The sequence below is a fragment of the Eptesicus fuscus genome, chromosome 6 (assembly GCF_027574615.1).
Source record: "Eptesicus fuscus isolate TK198812 chromosome 6, DD_ASM_mEF_20220401, whole genome shotgun sequence".
Lineage (NCBI taxonomy): Eukaryota > Metazoa > Chordata > Mammalia > Chiroptera > Vespertilionidae > Eptesicus > Eptesicus fuscus.
Genome location: NC_072478.1, coordinates 45,559,813 through 45,578,879, shown reverse-complemented (window position 1 = coordinate 45,578,879; position 19,067 = coordinate 45,559,813). Strand labels below are relative to the sequence as shown.

The following is a 19,067-nucleotide window of genomic DNA, read 5'->3' as shown; positions in this document are numbered from 1 at the left end:
TGATTATTTATTTGACTTTTACATTTTTAAATACAATTTTTCAAGGATATCAAATATACCTTATATGTCACTGCTAAAAACCTAACTCAGAATGTATATTAGATTCCAAGTATATACTTCTACGGGGACATTTATTTTGTAATCTGTACCACATAAGGCAATTTCAACCAAGAATACATTTTTTCCAGTTTTCCATTTGGCTAATTTCAAAACCCAAACTGAGCAATCACATAACAGGTTAATATGTAAAAGAGAGCATATGAGACAAAGAGAAAAAGCCACCAGCACAATGTGCTACATGCAGAAGTTGCTTAATAAATATTTATAATTTGTTATTTTAAAATTAAATCAATTTTTTTAATTTTTCTTAAATTTTATTCATGAATAAAATTCATATATTTACATATTCTTGTATTTCTTCCATCTAAGTGACAGAAACTTAGTTATATTTTATAGAATTAAATGGAATAATATGTAATCTCAACTACTTAAGTGGTTGCATATAGACATAAATAATGTATTTATTTGATATTAATATTATTTGACATTGCTTGATAACATTTTATCCAATAAAGCCAACTAGTTTAAACTACTTCCTGAGTTGGTTTAGTGACATTGAATATTATTAGGAAGTTTTCAGAGTATGTAGACATTTATTTTTAAATATCACCTTTTGCTTACAATATTAGGAGCCTTATTTAAAGATTTTCATGATACTGCACACAAATTGGATTCTAAATCCAATTTCAAAACCCTTTGGTGTGTTTTGCCAGTTCTTTTTTTCACACACTGCCAATAGGAAGGAGAGACAAGTTCATAGAGTGCACTTCCTAACTAAAAATGACTGTAACAAATGGCTTGAAATGTTCTCTGGGGGATTATTGACTTTTTAATTCAGGCTGCCATCAATCCTCATTTATATTTCATAATACGTATCTCGGGAAAAATAACCTCCTTTCAAATGTGTAGCTTGTCACTGAGGTTAAATAGTTGTTATGTCAATCACTTATTCTTCAATTCTATAAGCATTGAGAGATTTTTCAGGTGATCATTTGATACCAGTATACTAAATGAGAAGCATATTATATGAGAGTATTTTTATTTTTAAATATATATTATCTATTTGGGTATAAAAATTCAATACGACAAAAATTATTGATCACTGTTTTCCTTTCAGTACATGCACAAGTATATAAATAAAATAGAAACAGCTAGAGTGCTGGGAGAAATGAAATATCTTATTTGAAAAGTGTCCTTTGGGGAGTATCAGTGATAGTATGTATGACTTACATAATATCTATATTTTCTAATATGAATGATGTAGAATCCATTATTATCATTGAGCTAATTGATGTGTTTCCTTTCTAAGTAATTTTCATATAAATTTAGGCTGTCTTAATTTTTCGCTTTTCCAAAGAATGTTGCAAGAAGCATTGATCCTTCCTTTGGCTATAAATTCAATGGCAAGATACACTTACCTTCATTAAATATATATTTTTAAAAGCTCATTTACTAACCCCCATGTTGTTAAGAATTATAAATTAGGTCTGAGTGTTTGAAAGAATCTCTTTACTTTTCTTACGATTAATGTGTTTTTTTCTGGGGAAAAAAATATCTTTAAAAAGGTATTAATTTGTACTTCTATATAATACTAGTAAAATGTTACAGTAACTATTCTGTGCTAGATATATTAAAAGAACCTAAACATATGTTACCAAGGGGTAACATAGTATTAAAGAACTATTTTTGAAAATGTTTTTGATATTTCAAAATAAACTATTCAAGCAGTTATCAAAGTGAAAAACTATACAATCTTGGTTTTACTCCCCAACATTGTTACAGATGTTTGTTAGTGTGTGTTGTGTTTGTTTTGAATTATATTTAGGAGAGGGGGAAGGGTGTAGCAGAATTATAATGCTCAGAGCTTTGGAAGTCTATTATTTTTCTGTCCTGGGACTATAAAAGGCAATATACAAGGAGAAGTTCCAGCTCCAGACTCAAAGATTATTGGGCCTTTCTGAGGAACCCTCTCCACCCTTGGTCTCCGTGTCATAGTTGACATGGGTCTAATTTGGCTTCATCTAGTATCCTGGTTTGCATTGCTTTTATAATTTCAGTGAATCTGGAAGGCCAACATTTACTCATTAGTCAATCAAATTTGTATATATATTGGCTCTGCCAGTCACTTGAAAGGAAAGTGGTAAAGTTAACTTTTGGGCTGGATTTGTGACCCTAAATAGAGTGACAGATTGTTTACCGACCTTGCGTCTTTGACTGCTGGTCTGATGAGTGAAAAGAAAATACATCAGGTAGTTCAAAGTATACACATTTTTTAAAAAGTGTATGATGGTCTATGTGAATAAAATTTCTATCCATTATCTTTTGCTAAGGTATCTCTTGTAGAAAATTTTTTAACTAAGGACCAGAATATTTTTCCTTGATTACTAACTCATATTCTTATTAAAGAAAATGTAGGGTATATAGGCTTTCATGGCTACAGTAAAGAGCAAATGCTAAAATATGAATGCAAAGAATAGATAGGTGTGATAAGCCTGTAACACACATTCGGCGGACTTCTCCATTCTCTGGGGTACTTTAGTCACTCAGCTATCTATGGGAATACAATGATTGAATGAGGCAAAACCCTTCTGTAAATGACCATTTAGTGACAGAAAAATAGAGATATGAGATAATGGAGAAATAGGATAAAAGCATTTAGAATAGCTCAACTATGTGATTCCGGTATGTAGTCCTCTCTGAGGTTGCATTTAACATCTTGGCTAGGGCTGCTGTCATCTGAAAGCTTAATTTGGCCTGGAGGAATTCCAAGATGGCTCACTCACATGCCTGTTTGTTCTTTGCTGGCTGTTGGCATGGAGCTTCTCTATGTCACTTGATATGTGAGCATTACCATAAGACTGATTTATTATCTTTATGTCATGGAATCTGACTTCTCCAAGAGCAAAAGAGAGCTAGGAGGATGCTGTAATACCTTTTATGGCCTAATATTGGTTATCTTACACCATCACTTGGCCATATTCTACTTGTTAACAATGAGTGAGTCATCAAATTCAGCCCACATGTAAAATGAGGAGAATTTCTCATCTTAACCATCTTATATCTGACAGTCTGTGCTCTCTTGAAGGTAAAAGTATTGAAAGACTTGTATAGATATTTTAACACTACCAAAGAAATGCAACCTCTCCCCTTTCTATTCTCTAGAATAGGTTATATAAGATTTGTGTTATTTCTTCTTTAGTATGGAGAAAAACCTAATTTTATTTGAATAAAAGATTTTAATAATGTATTAATTTTTTTAAATGCTGTAAGATTTTTTTAGACTTTTGTACTATATTTTTCATGGGTTATGCTAGAATTTAGTGTTTCTAAAAATTTATTTATTTTATTAAAGTTATGTATTGAGTTATTGCAAAGACTGATTATAGAAGTTAATTATAAAGTCTCTTGTTTCTGTAAGAATTTAGCTATCAGTCTAACTTTCATTCTTTTTTGTGTTTGTTTCTTTTTTTTTTTAATTGATTTCAGAGAGGAAGGAAGAGGGAGGGATAGATAGAAATGTCAATGATGAGAGAGAATCATTGATAAGCTGCCTCCTGCACATCCCCTACTGGGGATCAAGCCCGCAACCTGGGCATGTGCCCTTGACCAGAATAGAACCCTGGACCCTTCAGTCCACAGGCCAATGCTCTATCCACTGAACCAACCAGCTAGAGCTTGTGTTTGTTTCTTAACCTTTTCTTTTGTGAGAACATTTAAGTTCTATTCTCTTAGCATATTTCAATTACACAATAGTGTTATCAACTTTAGTCACCATGTTATCCTATCTAATAATAGACAAATATGCAAATTGACCATACCTCCGACTTCAATGTAGAAGTCACAGAGATTTGGAAGGATTTCAGATTTGCAGCTGAATTTTGAATTACTAGTAATGTTATGTTAGATAATAAAAATTGTTAATGAAAATACTAATATTAAAAATAGAAAAAATGGGAATTTTGGAGGTTATAAGTATCTATCCCAAAATAAACTAGAAAAAACAAACATGTTGCTAGAGCCATGTAAAGGAGAAAAACATCCTATCTAATAATAGACAAATATGCAAATTGACCATACCTCCGACACGCCCACAAGCCACACCCACCATCCAATCAGAGCGAGCATGCAAATTAACCCAAACCAAGATGGCTACAGCCACAGAGAGCAAGGTTTCCTAGGTAACAGAGGAAGCCAAGCTTTCTGCCAGTCATTGCAGGCCTAAGCCTCCACTCAAGCTACAAAGTTTCAATTATAGAAGGTAAACAAATTCAAACAAATGGCGGCAGAATGGAGCTTGAGAGAGCAGGCCAGGGTTGCCGCTGGCAACAGGGGAAGCAAAGCTTTCCATACACCCTGGCCAGGCCCACCCGCTTAAGGCAACAAAGTTTCAATAATAACCCCAACACAAATGGCTGCGGGCCTCGGAGGGAGCCCCAGGCTTGGCTCTGCTCCAGGCTACAAAGTTTCAATTGTAGAAGGAAAATAAATTCCAGATATCAGGGCCTCCGCTTGTATTGCCAGGGGGCATGGCCGGCCTGCAAATCACCACAGGCCCCTCGCTCAGGCCGCCCCACGTCCCAAGGGAACCCCACCCTGATCAGGGACACCCTTCAGGGCAAACCAGCTGGCCCCCACCCCTGTACCAGGCCTCTATCCTATCTAATAAAAGAGTACTATGCAGATTGATCATCACTGCAACACACAATATAGCTGCCCCCATGTGGTCAAAGGTCCTGCCCCCATGTGGACACAAGATGGCCACCACAAGATGGCCAGCAGGAGAGGGCAGTTGGGAGGCACCCGGCCTGCAAGGGAGGGCAGTTGAGAAGGACCAGGCCTGCAAGGGAGGGCAGTTGGAGGTGATCAACCCTGCAGGAGAGGGCAGTTAGGGGTAACCAGGCCGGCAGAGGAGGGAAGTTGGGGGCAAACAGGCTGGCAGCAGAGTGGTTAGGGGGTGATCAGGCTGGCAGGCAGAAGCGGTTAGGGGCAATCAGGAAGGCTGGCAGGCAAGCAGTTGGGAGCCAGCAGTCCTGGATTGTGAGAGGGATGTCCGACTGCCCGTTTAGGGGAGTCGGACATCCCTTGAGGGGTCCCAGATTGGAGAGGGTACAGGCTGGGCTGAGGGACAACCCCCCTCCGTGCACGAATTTCATGCACCGGGCCTCTAGTATATTATATACTCAGACCTTTTCTATCTTATAACTGACTGTTTGTACTCATTGCCCATTTTTAATTTTTTTCTCTGCCCGGGTTATTTAATTTACCATAATGCCCTTGGTTTCATTCCTGTTGTTACAAATGACAGGATTTTCTTTTTTAAGGCTGAATAATATTCCATAATCTATGTATAGGGTGTTCCAAAAAATGAATATGTATTTTGAATGATTATAAAGTCAGTGTTTATTAACATACAGTTCATTTTCAAAATTTAAAAGAATCTACAGAAATGAATAATATTTTTGGCAATGCCTGTTTTCAAACTGATGACTGTTCTTGTACAGGCGCTGCTGACACAGGAAGCAATGGAATCACAAACATCAAGAATAATTTCCTTTGGTATTGGTGTGCCCTCAATTTGTCAACTATTGCTGGTTTTGTACCATAAACTTTATCTTTTATGTATCTCCATTTAAAAAAAAGTCTGTGACACTTTAGGATAAATTTTCTTTGTTCAAAGCTTAGTCTGGCTTCACCCATTAATTAAATCAGTTAAACCTGAAAAGGAGTGAAAATTAAATGAGATATCAGCTGTTAAAATGTGCATACATTTTTTGCAGACACCCTATGTATACCATATTTTCTTTATTTTTTTTATTTGTTGATAGATAGGTTGTCCCCATACCTTGGCTATTGGGAATGATACTGCTATAAACATGGAAGTAGAGATATTTCTTTCAGACAATGTTGTTGTTTCCTTTGGATATATACCAAGGAGTGGGATTGCTGGATTATAAGGCAGTTCTATTTTTTGTTGTTGTTGTTGTTGATGCTGTAAGAATTCCGGAAAAAAATTGGAGCATACTTACTTTTAATGCACATCTGATTTTCTTTCCAATTGGCTAAATTCAGTGGCTATTAGAGACCAACTTAGCCAAGTTGGTTAGGGGAAGCGTGAAGTGTAAAGAGCATTGGCCCAGGAGTCAGGGCCCCCTGTATGTTAGTCTCAACTCTAGACTCCAACAAGCTCTGTGACCTAGAGGAGCCATTAAGTTAGCATGACTATGAGGGCTCCCTCACAAACATTCTGTGGTCCCTATGAATATATTATTATTTTCACTTTTAAAGTACTGTTATTATTTTTTATCACCAAAATGACTGACATATCACAGAATAAAAGGAGACATAAATCAAACCTCATTTTTACTGAAGAGACTATTGAGGATAAAGTTCAGAAAGAATCTAGATTATTTCTTGAGGAACTTCCATACTGTTTTCCATAGTGGCCTTGCCAGTTTACATTCCCAACAAAAGTATACATATGTTCCCTTTTCTCCACAACCTTGCCAACATTTATCTACTATCTTTTTTATAATACCAACATAACAGATGACATCTCATTATGGTTTTGATTTACATTTCTCTGATGATCATGATGTTAAAGACCTTGTCATATACCTGGTGGCCCTTGTATATTTTCTTTGAATCTTGTTTATTTAGGTTCTAAGCCCATATTTTAATTGAGTTATTTTTTGCTATGAAGGTGTATGCATTCTTAAATATTTTGTACATTAAGTTTTTATCAAATATGTGGTTTACCAATATCTTCTCTCATTCTGTAGGTTGCCTTTTCATTTTTTCCCCTTTGCTGTGTACAAGGGACTATCTGCTTTTTAGTTGCTGAGTTGTAACAGTTTATTATATACTTTGGTATTAGTTTTATATCAGATATAATTTTTAAAAATTTCCCTCCTCTGTCAATTATATTTACAACTTCTTGGTAGTGTCCTTATGCACCAAATATTTTACTTTGATGAAGATCACTTTATTTTTCTTTGTTGCTTGTATTTTGGGGTCTTGTCTGAGAAACCATGGTGATATGCAAGGCCAAGAAGATTTACACCTATGCTTTCTCCTGAATCTTACTGTATTACTTCCTATAGTTAGGTCTATAATTCATTTTGAGTTAATTTTTATATATGGAATGAGGTAGGGGTCCAGGTTCATTGTCTTGCATATGGATATCCAATTGCTCCAGCACCAAGTCTTGAAATAACTATTTCTTGGCATCCTTGTTGAAAATCAGTTGACCATAGATGTATAGGTTTACTTCTGCATTGCCAACTCTATTCCATAGATTTATATTTTTATCCTTGCCAGTCCCACTTTGCTTTGATTACTGAAGGTTTTTAGTACGTTTGAAAATTGAGAGGTATGAGGCCTCCAGTTTTGTTCTTCTTTTTCAAGATTGTTTTGGCTTTTTGAGGCCCCTTACAACTCCATATGAATCTGAGGATTAGCTCTTCCAATTCTGAAAAATGCAGTTGGATTTTGATAGGCATTACATTGCATCTAGATAGCAATTTTGTAGTACCGTCATCCCACCAATAATATTTCTTACTAATTCTTACTATCTTACCAATTATTTTTTTCAATCTATGTACACATCATATCTTTTTTTAGGTTTGTATCATTCTTTGAGTACTTTTTAAATGATTGAAGTAAGATATCCCAGGCTCAGCTTGTATTTTTCCCTAGCATAGTCTTAGATAATCTTTATCCAAAGATCTGTGGCACATTTTTAGTAGGTAATGATGTTTGGAAGCTAAGATTGGTAAAAATATGCAACAACATTGAAGTATATAATTTATACTTTTCTTATATTGCAATTTTTGTTTCTTTGTTTTAGAAAATCAAATATGGGTTGCTAATTTGCTTTCTTTTCCATTTTTTTAGTTCCTCCAGTGATCCGGGTATACCCAGAGAGTCAGGCCAGAGAGCCAGGGGTAACTGCAAGTTTGAGATGCCATGCAGAGGGCATACCCAATCCTCAGCTGGGTTGGCTGAAGAATGGAATTGATATTACACCAAAGCTGTCCAAACAACTCACACTGCAAGGTGGTTTTTACCTACATTTTTTTTTTCTTTTAAATGACCATGTAGAAATTTTATACTAAAATTTATGTCACATTTTATATCATTTGGTAAAAAAGAAAATGAATCTTGATTTCAACAAAATGTCATGAACATTAAGAAAATGGGTTGTACCTAAGACATTATATTTGAAATAGAGTCTCTTAATATTTTTAATGTTTTAAGTAATAGTCTTGTCATAATGATTAATTATGTCATTATTTTGGTGATAAGTAAAATATTAAATTATATATCTTTTAAATACTTGTCCTCTGAGTTATAACATATATACTGAACAGAATAATCAGGTCTCTTCATAGAAACCAATTCTGAAGTGACTATTTAAATGTTTAAATCATACATTAAATATATCTATGCCAGAGGGTGTTGATATTATAGATGCTCTTTAGTGAGTATTTTGCAGTATACTTTGCAAATGAAGGGAGAAAAAATCAAAATGTTACTAAATGTTTCACATTTACATTGCTTTCAGTTATGAAATTATATTCTAATATATAAAATATTCTATTTGCTCTAATATTCTATGATTATTATTGTACACATATAATTAATCAATTACTATACAGATTATAGTCACAAATATGTAAGTGAAAAACAAAAACAGACAATATTTGCAATGTCAAATAATCAAAATAATGATAAAGCAGTTGAATATATGTTGGTTATATTAGTAAGAAAATGTACAAATCTAATTTTCATTGTCAAGAATAGCAACACCAGTCATTTTACTTGATTATCTGTTGTATGGCATTCTATTCTTTATTTCATACCTTTACATTCCTTCAATTCATCTTTTTCAAAATAAATAAATGTTTTTTTAAATGTAAGCATAAACTTATCTTATTCCACTTTAACAGTAATTATGTTTTATCAGTATTTTAAAGTAAATCTTTTGAAACATGTACTTATCTACTTTTGCAAGTCAAAATGACATGTAAAAGTGGTTTTGACCTTTAAAACCTGAATTCTAAAAATATTTGTTGATATAAATAAGCCCAATAAATTTACATGTTTATATCTACTGATTACAATTTGCTATAATCTGATTAACAGAAATTAAAGTGAAGAAAGTTTTAATTAGCATCTGATTTTGTCATTTCTTATCCATTTAATAGCAGTAAACCATAAGAACATATATCTTTATTTCCAGGAATATATAGGAAGCAAATTTAGGAAGTTGGTTACTCTCCAAGACTCAACATTGAAAGAGTGTGGACCCTTGTAAAATAGTTATTGCCATTTTAAAAACAAGGCAAAATAGGTAAAGTTTTGAGAATATATGGTAAATAATAAAAAGTGAATAAGTAGCACAACGCAAGAGATATATCTAGATGTATAGGAATTCCATGTGGCTTTATATACAACTAGAGGCCCGGTGCATGGATTCGTGCACCAGTGGGGTCCCTAAGCCTGGTCTGTGCCCTCTCACAATCTGGGACCCCACCAGTGCATGATTGGCCTGGGGAGGGCTCCAGGGTGCCTCTGGCCCATCTCACCATTCCAGATCGAGGCGATCAGGCCATCTCGCTTAGTCCCAATCAGGGCGATCGGGGCCGGGGAGGGACCGCATGAGAGCTCCAGGGTGTGTGCGGACCATCTCACCCAGTTCTGATTGGCCAGACCCCAGAAGCAACCTAACCTACCAGCTGGAACATCTGCCCCCGGTGGTCATTGTACATCATAGCTACGTTTGAACGGTCACTTAGGCTTTTATATAGATAGATAGATAGATTATATATTACTGAACACTGTAATTATTTAATTATTCATTTATTCAATAGATGCTTATTTAGCATTTCTCTGTGAGGTCCAAGTCTAGATACTAACTGAATAACTGGCAATGGATGGGATAATATTTTAGTGACAGGAAGTAAAATCCTGGGAATGCAGACATATTTTATTGGCAGGCAAATCAAGATAGATAACACAAGACTAAAAATCAGTGAAGATGCAGAAAAACAAGGTGATACTACATTTTAAAAAAAAGGAAAGGTAAAGATCACAAAGAGTTTAATATCAGAGTCATATTAAGGTCAAGGAAGGTCATTAAAATGTGTTCATGGGTCAAGTGATTCATATGTCTTTGTGACATTAAGAAAACAGTATTAGTAGTAATCAGTCTTCAGTAGATTTAAAAATGAAAAGGAGGTAAAAAGTATAAAAAAAATATCTTTCCAGGTTTTGAAAGGAGGAAAAAGAAAAGGTAGCATATGCTATTGGAAAAGGTTAGGACTAATGAAGATATTTCTTTCTCTTTGGACAATTTATCCATTTGAAGGACTATCAATAAAGAAAAGATGTGAAGATAATGGAAGAGGGAAAGGATGAACAGAGCAGAAATGAACAGGAAAAGAGGAGAGATTTGCCTTGGAAAGAAAGAGAATATTTGCTTCTAAGTAAACTAGAGACCCAGTGCTCGAAATTCATGCAGGAATAGGCCTTGGCAGCTGCAGCAGCTGCCTGGATCCCTCCCTCGCAGCCACAGCGGCTGCCTAGATCCCACGGCTGCAACCCCAGCTTCATCCGGAAGGTTGTCTGGAAGGACATCCAGTCTAATTAGCATATTTATTTTATTATTATAGGTAAAGGTGAATATGTAGATGGAAACAATGTTTTGGGTTTCCTTTACTTTTTTTCAGATTTTTGTTGAAATATACTTGACATATAACATTGTGTACATTTAAGGTAAATAACGTGATGATTTTATATATGTTGCAGAATGACTTGGGCTTACTTTCTTATCACTTCTATGTACTTTGTTATTTAAAAAGCAAGGTCATTCAGAGTGAGAAGTTAGTATTATAATAGGAAACATCAAACTAAGCGTAAAGATTTGAAATAAAAAGTGGAATAGAATATGAAAGACATTGAACTGTAAAGGTCAAGTGAAATGAATATCAAGCATTGAACATCCTGAAAATTGAAAGCTGTGAATATGCACATTTGTAAGTTTGCTAATGTAATAGTCTCATAATTTACTAAAAAACCTAGGTGCAGGGACACCAGATACAGAGATATGTCAGCTTGCCCTAGTTCTGGAGGTTAGTAAGACATATGGATCAGGATGATAAATGGATAAGGGAATTGATAGTTTTGGCAATAGAATAGAAATCATCTAAAAATGCTAGAAAAGACAGTTGTGAGAAAAGACAGTGAGGCATATGGGTTAGGAGAAGAGAGAATTTGAAGACAAAATACACTGACTTGATGTTTGAGAAACTCTAAAGAATTTAGCTTAAGTGTGTGGGTCTTGAAAGAAAAGTATGATCTCTGGAGACATAAAGCAAGAAGCTGATGCATGATTAAATACAGCTCTCGCTCCCTATCATTTGCACACTAATGCCTCCAAGCTAAGTCTGGAAAGCTGCTTATTTTTGGACATAAAACAACTTTTGTGTGTTTTTGTTTTTGTTTTCAGAACACAGTCACACTTATTTTTAAAAAAAATATTATCTATGACTGCTTTCATGCTACTATAGCAGAAGTGAATAGATGCTGCAGAGACTGTATGGTTCACAAAGCCTAAAATATTTACTATCTGGCCTTTTACAGCAAAAACAAATACACAACCAAAATGTTGCCAATCTATGTTTTGGACAATGGATTCTCAACAAAGAATGGGGGGATGGAGGTGTGCAGTTATGTTTATAAACTGAGAAAGCGGTTCAGGTGATTAGAATAATTACCTCTCCTCAAACACTCACTGCCTCTCCATGTCCCAGTGGCATCCCTAGGGATGGTATTCAAGATCTTTCCCCAGTGGTTGTCCACCTTCTTTCCTGAAATAGCCACACAGATTGTTTTGTCCTCTGTCACAAATAGTCATATCCCTCATGGTGCATGATGTTACTGAGATTGGATAACATGGAACACCCACACACAACCACACATGCAGAGACACATACAGAAAGAAAAAAAAATGAAAAGAAAAAAGAAAGAAAGGAAATCTAAACAAATGAACACAACAAACACTGAACTTCAGAGTCTGATAGAGCAGAAGTCCAGCCTTTCCCTTTGAGTTGAGTGACTTGCATAAGATCATTGTGAGTCTCCGATTTTCATCTAAAAATTAAATGTTATTTGAGATAATTGAGAAATAATATATGTAAAAGGACCTCATATATTGTCAACATATATTAAATCTTAATTATATCCAGGTTTCCACACTGGGGAATGCAACTCAATATTCAAGGATTAGCTTAAAATATTATGTTACAAGATTTAAAAGTTGGACCAATGATTTCCTTAGCCTTTTGGTTACACATTGACTTTGTCAATTTCCATATTATATTGTTAACTTTAGGTATATTTATGCCAAAAGACTGAAGATCTTGCAGAAAAACCATGTATTATTATTTTTCTATTCTTCTTACCTAATACTTCCAGATACATAATATGGACTTAATAAGAAACTTGACAAGTGGCAGTTGTATTATATATACATGATATAGCTCAGTTAATTTTTTTTGAAATGTTTTTATAGGTAGCCTTCTATATTTTACAGCCTTCCATATTTATAGCCTTCTACAAATTAACCATACTGGTATTATTTAAAACTTTTGTGAAAGCTTAAGGCAAAATAGAATCTGAATATTAAAAATAAATATATAAATAAAATTATACTTATCAATGTGAAATACTTCTTGTGCAATATAGGAAATAGGAAATGAATATAATATATAAAGTGTGTGCATTTGATATCAAATATCGGCTCTCTGTAATAGAATGACAGCACAGTTTATGAAACACTTGAATGCTTTTGGAGTAATTTGGCGTGCCTCCAAAGCATGGAAGTAAGAAGGAAAATAGTTTAATTAGGGCAAGCTAAGAAATTGTTTGACTGTGTAATCAGAAAGCACTGTACCAAAACTGAAATTGTAGTTTACAAGTTGCATTTGCCTTCTGTTTTCAGCAAATGGCAGTGAGGTTCACATAAGCAATGTGCGCTATGAAGATACCGGAGCATACACTTGTATTGCAAAGAATGAAGCAGGAGTGGATGAGGACATCTCTTCTCTTTTTGTAGAAGATTCTGCTAGAAAGACCCGTATGTACTGAGTGTGCACACACACACACACACACATACACACACACACTGTACTCAATTTTACTATCAAGCTTTTTTCAAAAAACAATAAGGCCTGGCCGGTGTGGCTCAGTGGTTGATCATCAAAGTATGAACCAGGAGGTCATGGTTCGATTTCCAGTCAAGGCACATGCTTAGGTTGCGGACTATTGATGTTTCTATCTCCCTCCCTCTCCCTTCCTCTCTGAAATGAGTAAAAATATTTTTTAAAAAAGAATCAAAAGACTGTGAAATGAATAATGCATTACAATTTTATATATAGGAAAGATATTAATCTTGAAATATTAAAAATAGATTTAAGAATTAAAAATAAGCTTGTGAAATTTTTAACACAACACTGGGATGATTCTGTTTCTTTTGCAAGTGTATATAAGATGTTTCAGGTCCTGTCTTCCCATTTGCTCATAAAGGAATTTAAATCCCTTGCAAAATCCCTCTCCCAAATGACTTGAAGAATTTAAGGTCTCAATATATAGCAAGGCCTATCCTATCCTATCTAATAATAGACAAATATGCAAATTGACCATACCTCCGACACACCCACAAGCCATGCCCACAAGCCACGCCCACCATCCAATCAGAGTGAGTATGCAAATTAACCCAAACCAAGAAGGCTACAGCCACAGAGAGCAAGGTTTCCTAGGTAACAGAGGATGCCAAGCTTTCCACCTGCTCTTGCCAGGCCTAAGCCTCCACTCAAGCTACAAAGTTTCAATTATAGAAGGTAAACAAATTCAAACAAATGGCGGCAGAATGGAGCTTGAGAGAGTAGGCCAGGGTTGCCGCCGGCACCAGGGGAAGCAAAGCTTTCTGCACACCCTGGCCGGGCCCACCCGCTTAAGGCAACAAAGTTTCAATTATAACCCCAACACAAATGGCTACTGGCCTCGGAGGGAGCCCCAGGCTTGGCTCCGCTCCAGGCTACAAAGTTTCAATTGTAGAAGGAAAATAAATTCCAGATACCAGGGCCTCCACTTGCATTGCCAGGGGGCGTGGCCCACCTGCAAACCACCACAGGCCCCTCACTCAGGCCGCCCCACACCCCAAGGGAACCCCCACCTGATCTGGGATGCCCTTCAGGGCAAACCAGCTGGCCCCCACCCCTGTACCAGGCCTCTATCCTATCTAATAAAAGAGTACTATGCAGATTGATAATCACTGCAACACACAATATAGCTGCCCCCATTTGGTCAAAGATCCTGCCCCCATGTGGACACAAGATGGCCACCACAAGATGGCCAGCAGGAGAGGGCAGTTGGGAGGCACCCGGCCTGCAAGGGAGGGCAGTTGGAGGTGATCAACCCTGCAGGGGAGGGCAGTTAGGGGTAACCAGGCCAGCAGAAGAGGGAAGTTGGGGGCAAACAGGCTGGCAGCAGAGTGGTTAGGGGGTGATCAGGCTGGCAGGCAGAAGCGGTTAGGGGCAATCAGGAAGGCAGGCAGGCAAGCAGTTGGGAGCCAGCAGTCCTGGATTGTGAGAGGGATGTCCGACTGCCCGTTTAGGCCCGATCCCACCAGGATCGGGCCTAAACGGGCAGTCGGACATCCCTTGAGGGGGTCCCAGATTGGAGAGGGTACAGGCTGGGCTAAGGGCCAACCCCCCTCCGTGCACGAATTTCGTGCACCGGGCCTCTAGTAGGTTTAATAAATTAATATCGTTACTCTCTCAGTTGCATTGCAGTCAGTGGTGCATTAACTATACAGCCATGCAGACACTGTGGTCACTGCCACCATGAGACATGCACTGCCCTGACACCATTATCACTCTAAGGGCTGTTGTATATATGTATTTTTCTTATTGATTTCAGAAAAGAAGAGAGAGGGAGAGAGAATCACCAATGAGAGAGAATCATTGATCAGCTGCCTCATGCACACCCCACACTGGGATGAAGCCTGTAACTCGGGCATGTGCCCTGACTGGGAATCTAACTGTGACCTTCTGGTTCATAGGTCGATGCTCAACCATTGAACCATGTCAGCCAGGCCTGTTCTATGTTTAATGCTAAAAATCCTTTGTCATCACTCTACATGTCTTCTGGTGGGATCATGAAATATGCTTTATTTAAACTTATTACTTGGTGAGAGGAATATGGATGGTTTGGGGATGCTACAGATGGATATTTGATTACAATTGAATTGCTCAGAACTCAAAGTAGCATTTATCAAGTGAGCTCTATATAGGCAAACTCACAGCCACTTTCTTCTCCTGGTCCAAACACATTACAGTATGGCTGTTTGGAAATTGGATTTGGAAATATGGTGGACTCTTGAGCAACAAAGGGATGCTCACCCCTGCATATTTGAAAATCTGCATATAACTTTTGAATTCTCCCAAACTTAATTACTAACATGAGTAGTCAATTTACACAATTTACGTATATGGAATATACTATGTTCTTACAATAAAGTGAGCTAGAGAAAATAAAATGTTATTAAGGAAGTCATAAAGAAGCAACAAATACATTTACAGTATGTGTTGAAAAAAAAAATCCACCTATAAGTTGACCCCACAGTTCAACCTGTGTTATTCAAGAGTCAACTGTAACTTCTTGCTTCTCTGTTTGTTTTACCCATTAACACCTGTTAGTCTAAGATTTGGCAGGGTCCTGATATTTTGAAAGTCCTCTAGATTGGTATGTCCATTTCTCTAAACCCAGTTTTTGAACAAGGCTAAAGCATTCTCCCAGGAATCTTCTTATTTGTTTTTAAATCAATGAGCACATTTAGGTAGGAATGGGCCCAATGAGGAAGGAGGATCTTAACTTTTTGACTACCAAGTTACTTTTTTCTATATTTGGTCTGGTTAGGACAACCATCATTACAAACAAACATTTTAAAAAGAAAATTATTAGGGTGGAAAAAGAGAAAAGAAAGCTGGATATAATGACTTGAATAAATTTCACCATATTTTTTACTGTACTCCTATGTATTTCTACTAAATACCACTTTGCAATATATTTCCTGTTAAAAATTAATTTTAGGGTGACAAGTAAATTGAAGACTTCAGTTTTCTTTGTCCTTTATGATGACATTTGTGACACAGATATTTATTTCAGCTCTGTATTTTGATTTTCTTTTAATGTCTATCATGTAATTTTCAATATATTTCCCTATTTACAACAATATAAGACCTGTAATAGTATCTTCACTTAATCAGCCATTATATACTAGCATGTAAATTTGAGGAAAATTTAATGTAATTTTATTCATATATTTAGTCATATGGATGTGTTTAATTATAAACAGTTTCTGAAATTATGTTTTCACTTTATTTTGCTTATCACTTTAAAGTCTTAAAGGTCAAAATAACACATTTTAAATTAGTTTTTGAAATTATATGTTTATAGCATGCTGTTAAAATCAGACTTAATGTTTTTATAAGATATAGTGGTGCAGGCCTTACTTCATCTACACAGAACTTTCAAAGTGATAGAAACAATACAAGTAAAATATTTGGAGGGATTTTTTCTAAGTCATAAAATGTTTATAGGTGTTACTTCTATATTTAAATTATGTGACATTTTCAAGGATAAAGAGTGAAAACTATTGAATTTTGATTTTTAAATTAATTAAATTAATTTGCATTGGTAAAATAAATAACATAAGTTCTACCCTCTGAATAACTTTTAACCATATTATTAACAACTAGTAGCCCTGCCCATGAATCCGTGTGCCAGTAGCTCTCCGCCTGCTGCCCCGCCCTCCTGTAGCTTCCCCCGCCCCCTCATACCTTGCTGCCCTGCTCCCTCCTGTAGCTCTCCACTGCCTGCTTGTAGCTTTCTGCCCCACCCTCCTGCTGATCCGTGATCTGGTCATTATGCGGTGGGTCATTACGCTTCACAGGATAACGATCATTTGCATATTACATCTTTATTATATGCCTAGGATAGGATAGGCACTAAGTTGTACAGCAGATCTCAAGAACTTATTCTTCATGTATAACTATAACTCTATATTCATTGAACAACTCTCCATTTCTTTCTTCTCCCCAGTTCCTGACAACCACCATTCTATTTATGTTTCTGTGATTTTGACTCTTTTAAATACCTCATATAAGTTCAATTATACAGTATTTGTCCTTCTGTGACTGGCTTGTTTCAATTAGCATGATGCCTGCCAGGCCCCTTCATGTTGTCACAAATGATAGGATTTCCTACTTTCTAAAGCTGAAGAACATTCCATTGTATGTATGCACAACATTTTCTTTAGCCATTTGGTTTTTAATAGATATCTGAGTTGTGATATCTCTTAGCTATTGTGAATGTTACTGCAAGGAACACGTGAACTTAGGTATCTCTTTGATCCTTAATTCAATATTTTTGGATATATACCTAAAAATAGGATTGCCGGAGCACATGACAGTTTTAGTTTTAATTTTCTGAGGAAACTTCATAATGTTGTCTATAGTGGCTGCACCATTTTACATTCCCACGAGAGTGCAAAGGTTCCAGTTTCTCTACAACCAAGCCATGACTTTTATCTTTTGTTATTTTCATAATAACTATCCTACAACATACACAAAAAATAACATATGCCCAAATCTATAAAACTCATATTAAAATAATATATGGAAAAATCTTCATGACATAGGTAGGTCTTGATTATGAAATTAACAGATTTTATTTGTAACTCAGAACTCTCAAACATTACAAATTCTTTTTCATATTCTAACTTTTTATAGGCCTGCAAATACAGTTTCTTTCAAATAACAAATTTATTTCTCATTTTAAAAAGGCCTTTAGTTTTTAACTTTTTATTCACAAATTTGTTACACTGGTTAATAAGAACATATATATTTGGCTGTTGATATGAAAGTGCCCATTTTTAGAAATGTATGCACATAATTAGAACAATGATAATAATAAGTACTCCAAGTGAGTAGAATATTAGTAGCTACACAGGAAAATTAACTGAAAATGTTAGAATATCTATGTAGTAGGAGACAGTTTCTCTTGAACAGTTTACTAGTACTTAGTAAGCTGTCAGAGTTCTATATAGCAAAAACAAAACCAAAATCAGGTAGAAATATTATTAGGGAAAATGGTGGCCTATTATAACTCACATTTTAAGGATTGCTCTGGGCTCTCTTCTAGTAATTTTGTGGACAAAGATCAATATTAATTATACAGGTCACATATGTATTTTGAGAGACATTATTTTTAAAAGCTAAAGAAAACAGTCACACTGCAGATTGCCCAGGACCAAACCAGAGAGGGTTGGACCTGCATTATCACTATTTGTCCACCATCCAGAACTAAAATACCATTGCTGTTATGTACACATAAAGAACTGTTGGACATAGAAATTGGGACTCAAAAGAACTGTTGGCCCAGAAAGAATCTCACTATAGACTGATTCATTTGCCTCTCAGCATAACCATTATTGCTTGTCTCATTTTCGGTTCCTATAAGTGTATTCCTAGTATCACATGAGCTCATTCATCTAGGGGAAATGATGAACAACATAGACTGAAGAACAAGAACAGCATCGATCAGACTGTCAGACCTCGGAGGGAAGGTAGGGGAGGGTGGGGATAAGGGAGAAAGATCAACCAAATGACTTGTGTGCTTGCATATGAGCCTAACCAGTGATCACAGACAACAGGGGGGTGGGGACATGTGTGTGGAGGGGTATGGGATTGGAATGGGGCGGGGGGGGTTGAGGACAAATATGTGATACCTTAATCAATAAAGTAATTTTTAAAAAAAAGAAAAAAGAAAGAAAACAGTCACAGACCCATCAATAATGACTTTACTCTTCTTATTTGTACATACTAAAATTTTATTGACTTGTCCATGTTCACGAAAAATAATCTCAGAGTTCATTTTAATAG

General features: G+C 35.9%; 1 protein-coding gene across 3 annotated transcripts in view; it reads left to right on the top strand.

The window, feature by feature from the left end:
* Positions 1-19,067, top strand: part of FSTL5 (follistatin like 5) — a 554,870-nt gene that overhangs the window by 432,340 nt on the left and 103,463 nt on the right. For all 3 annotated transcript variants that reach the window (XM_054717664.1, XM_054717663.1, XM_054717662.1), the window contains exons 8-9: positions 7,954-8,115; positions 13,064-13,198. In XM_054717664.1, coding sequence (XP_054573639.1) covers positions 7,954-8,115; positions 13,064-13,198 — 297 coding nt within the window. The remainder of the gene's footprint in view (positions 1-7,953; positions 8,116-13,063; positions 13,199-19,067) is intronic.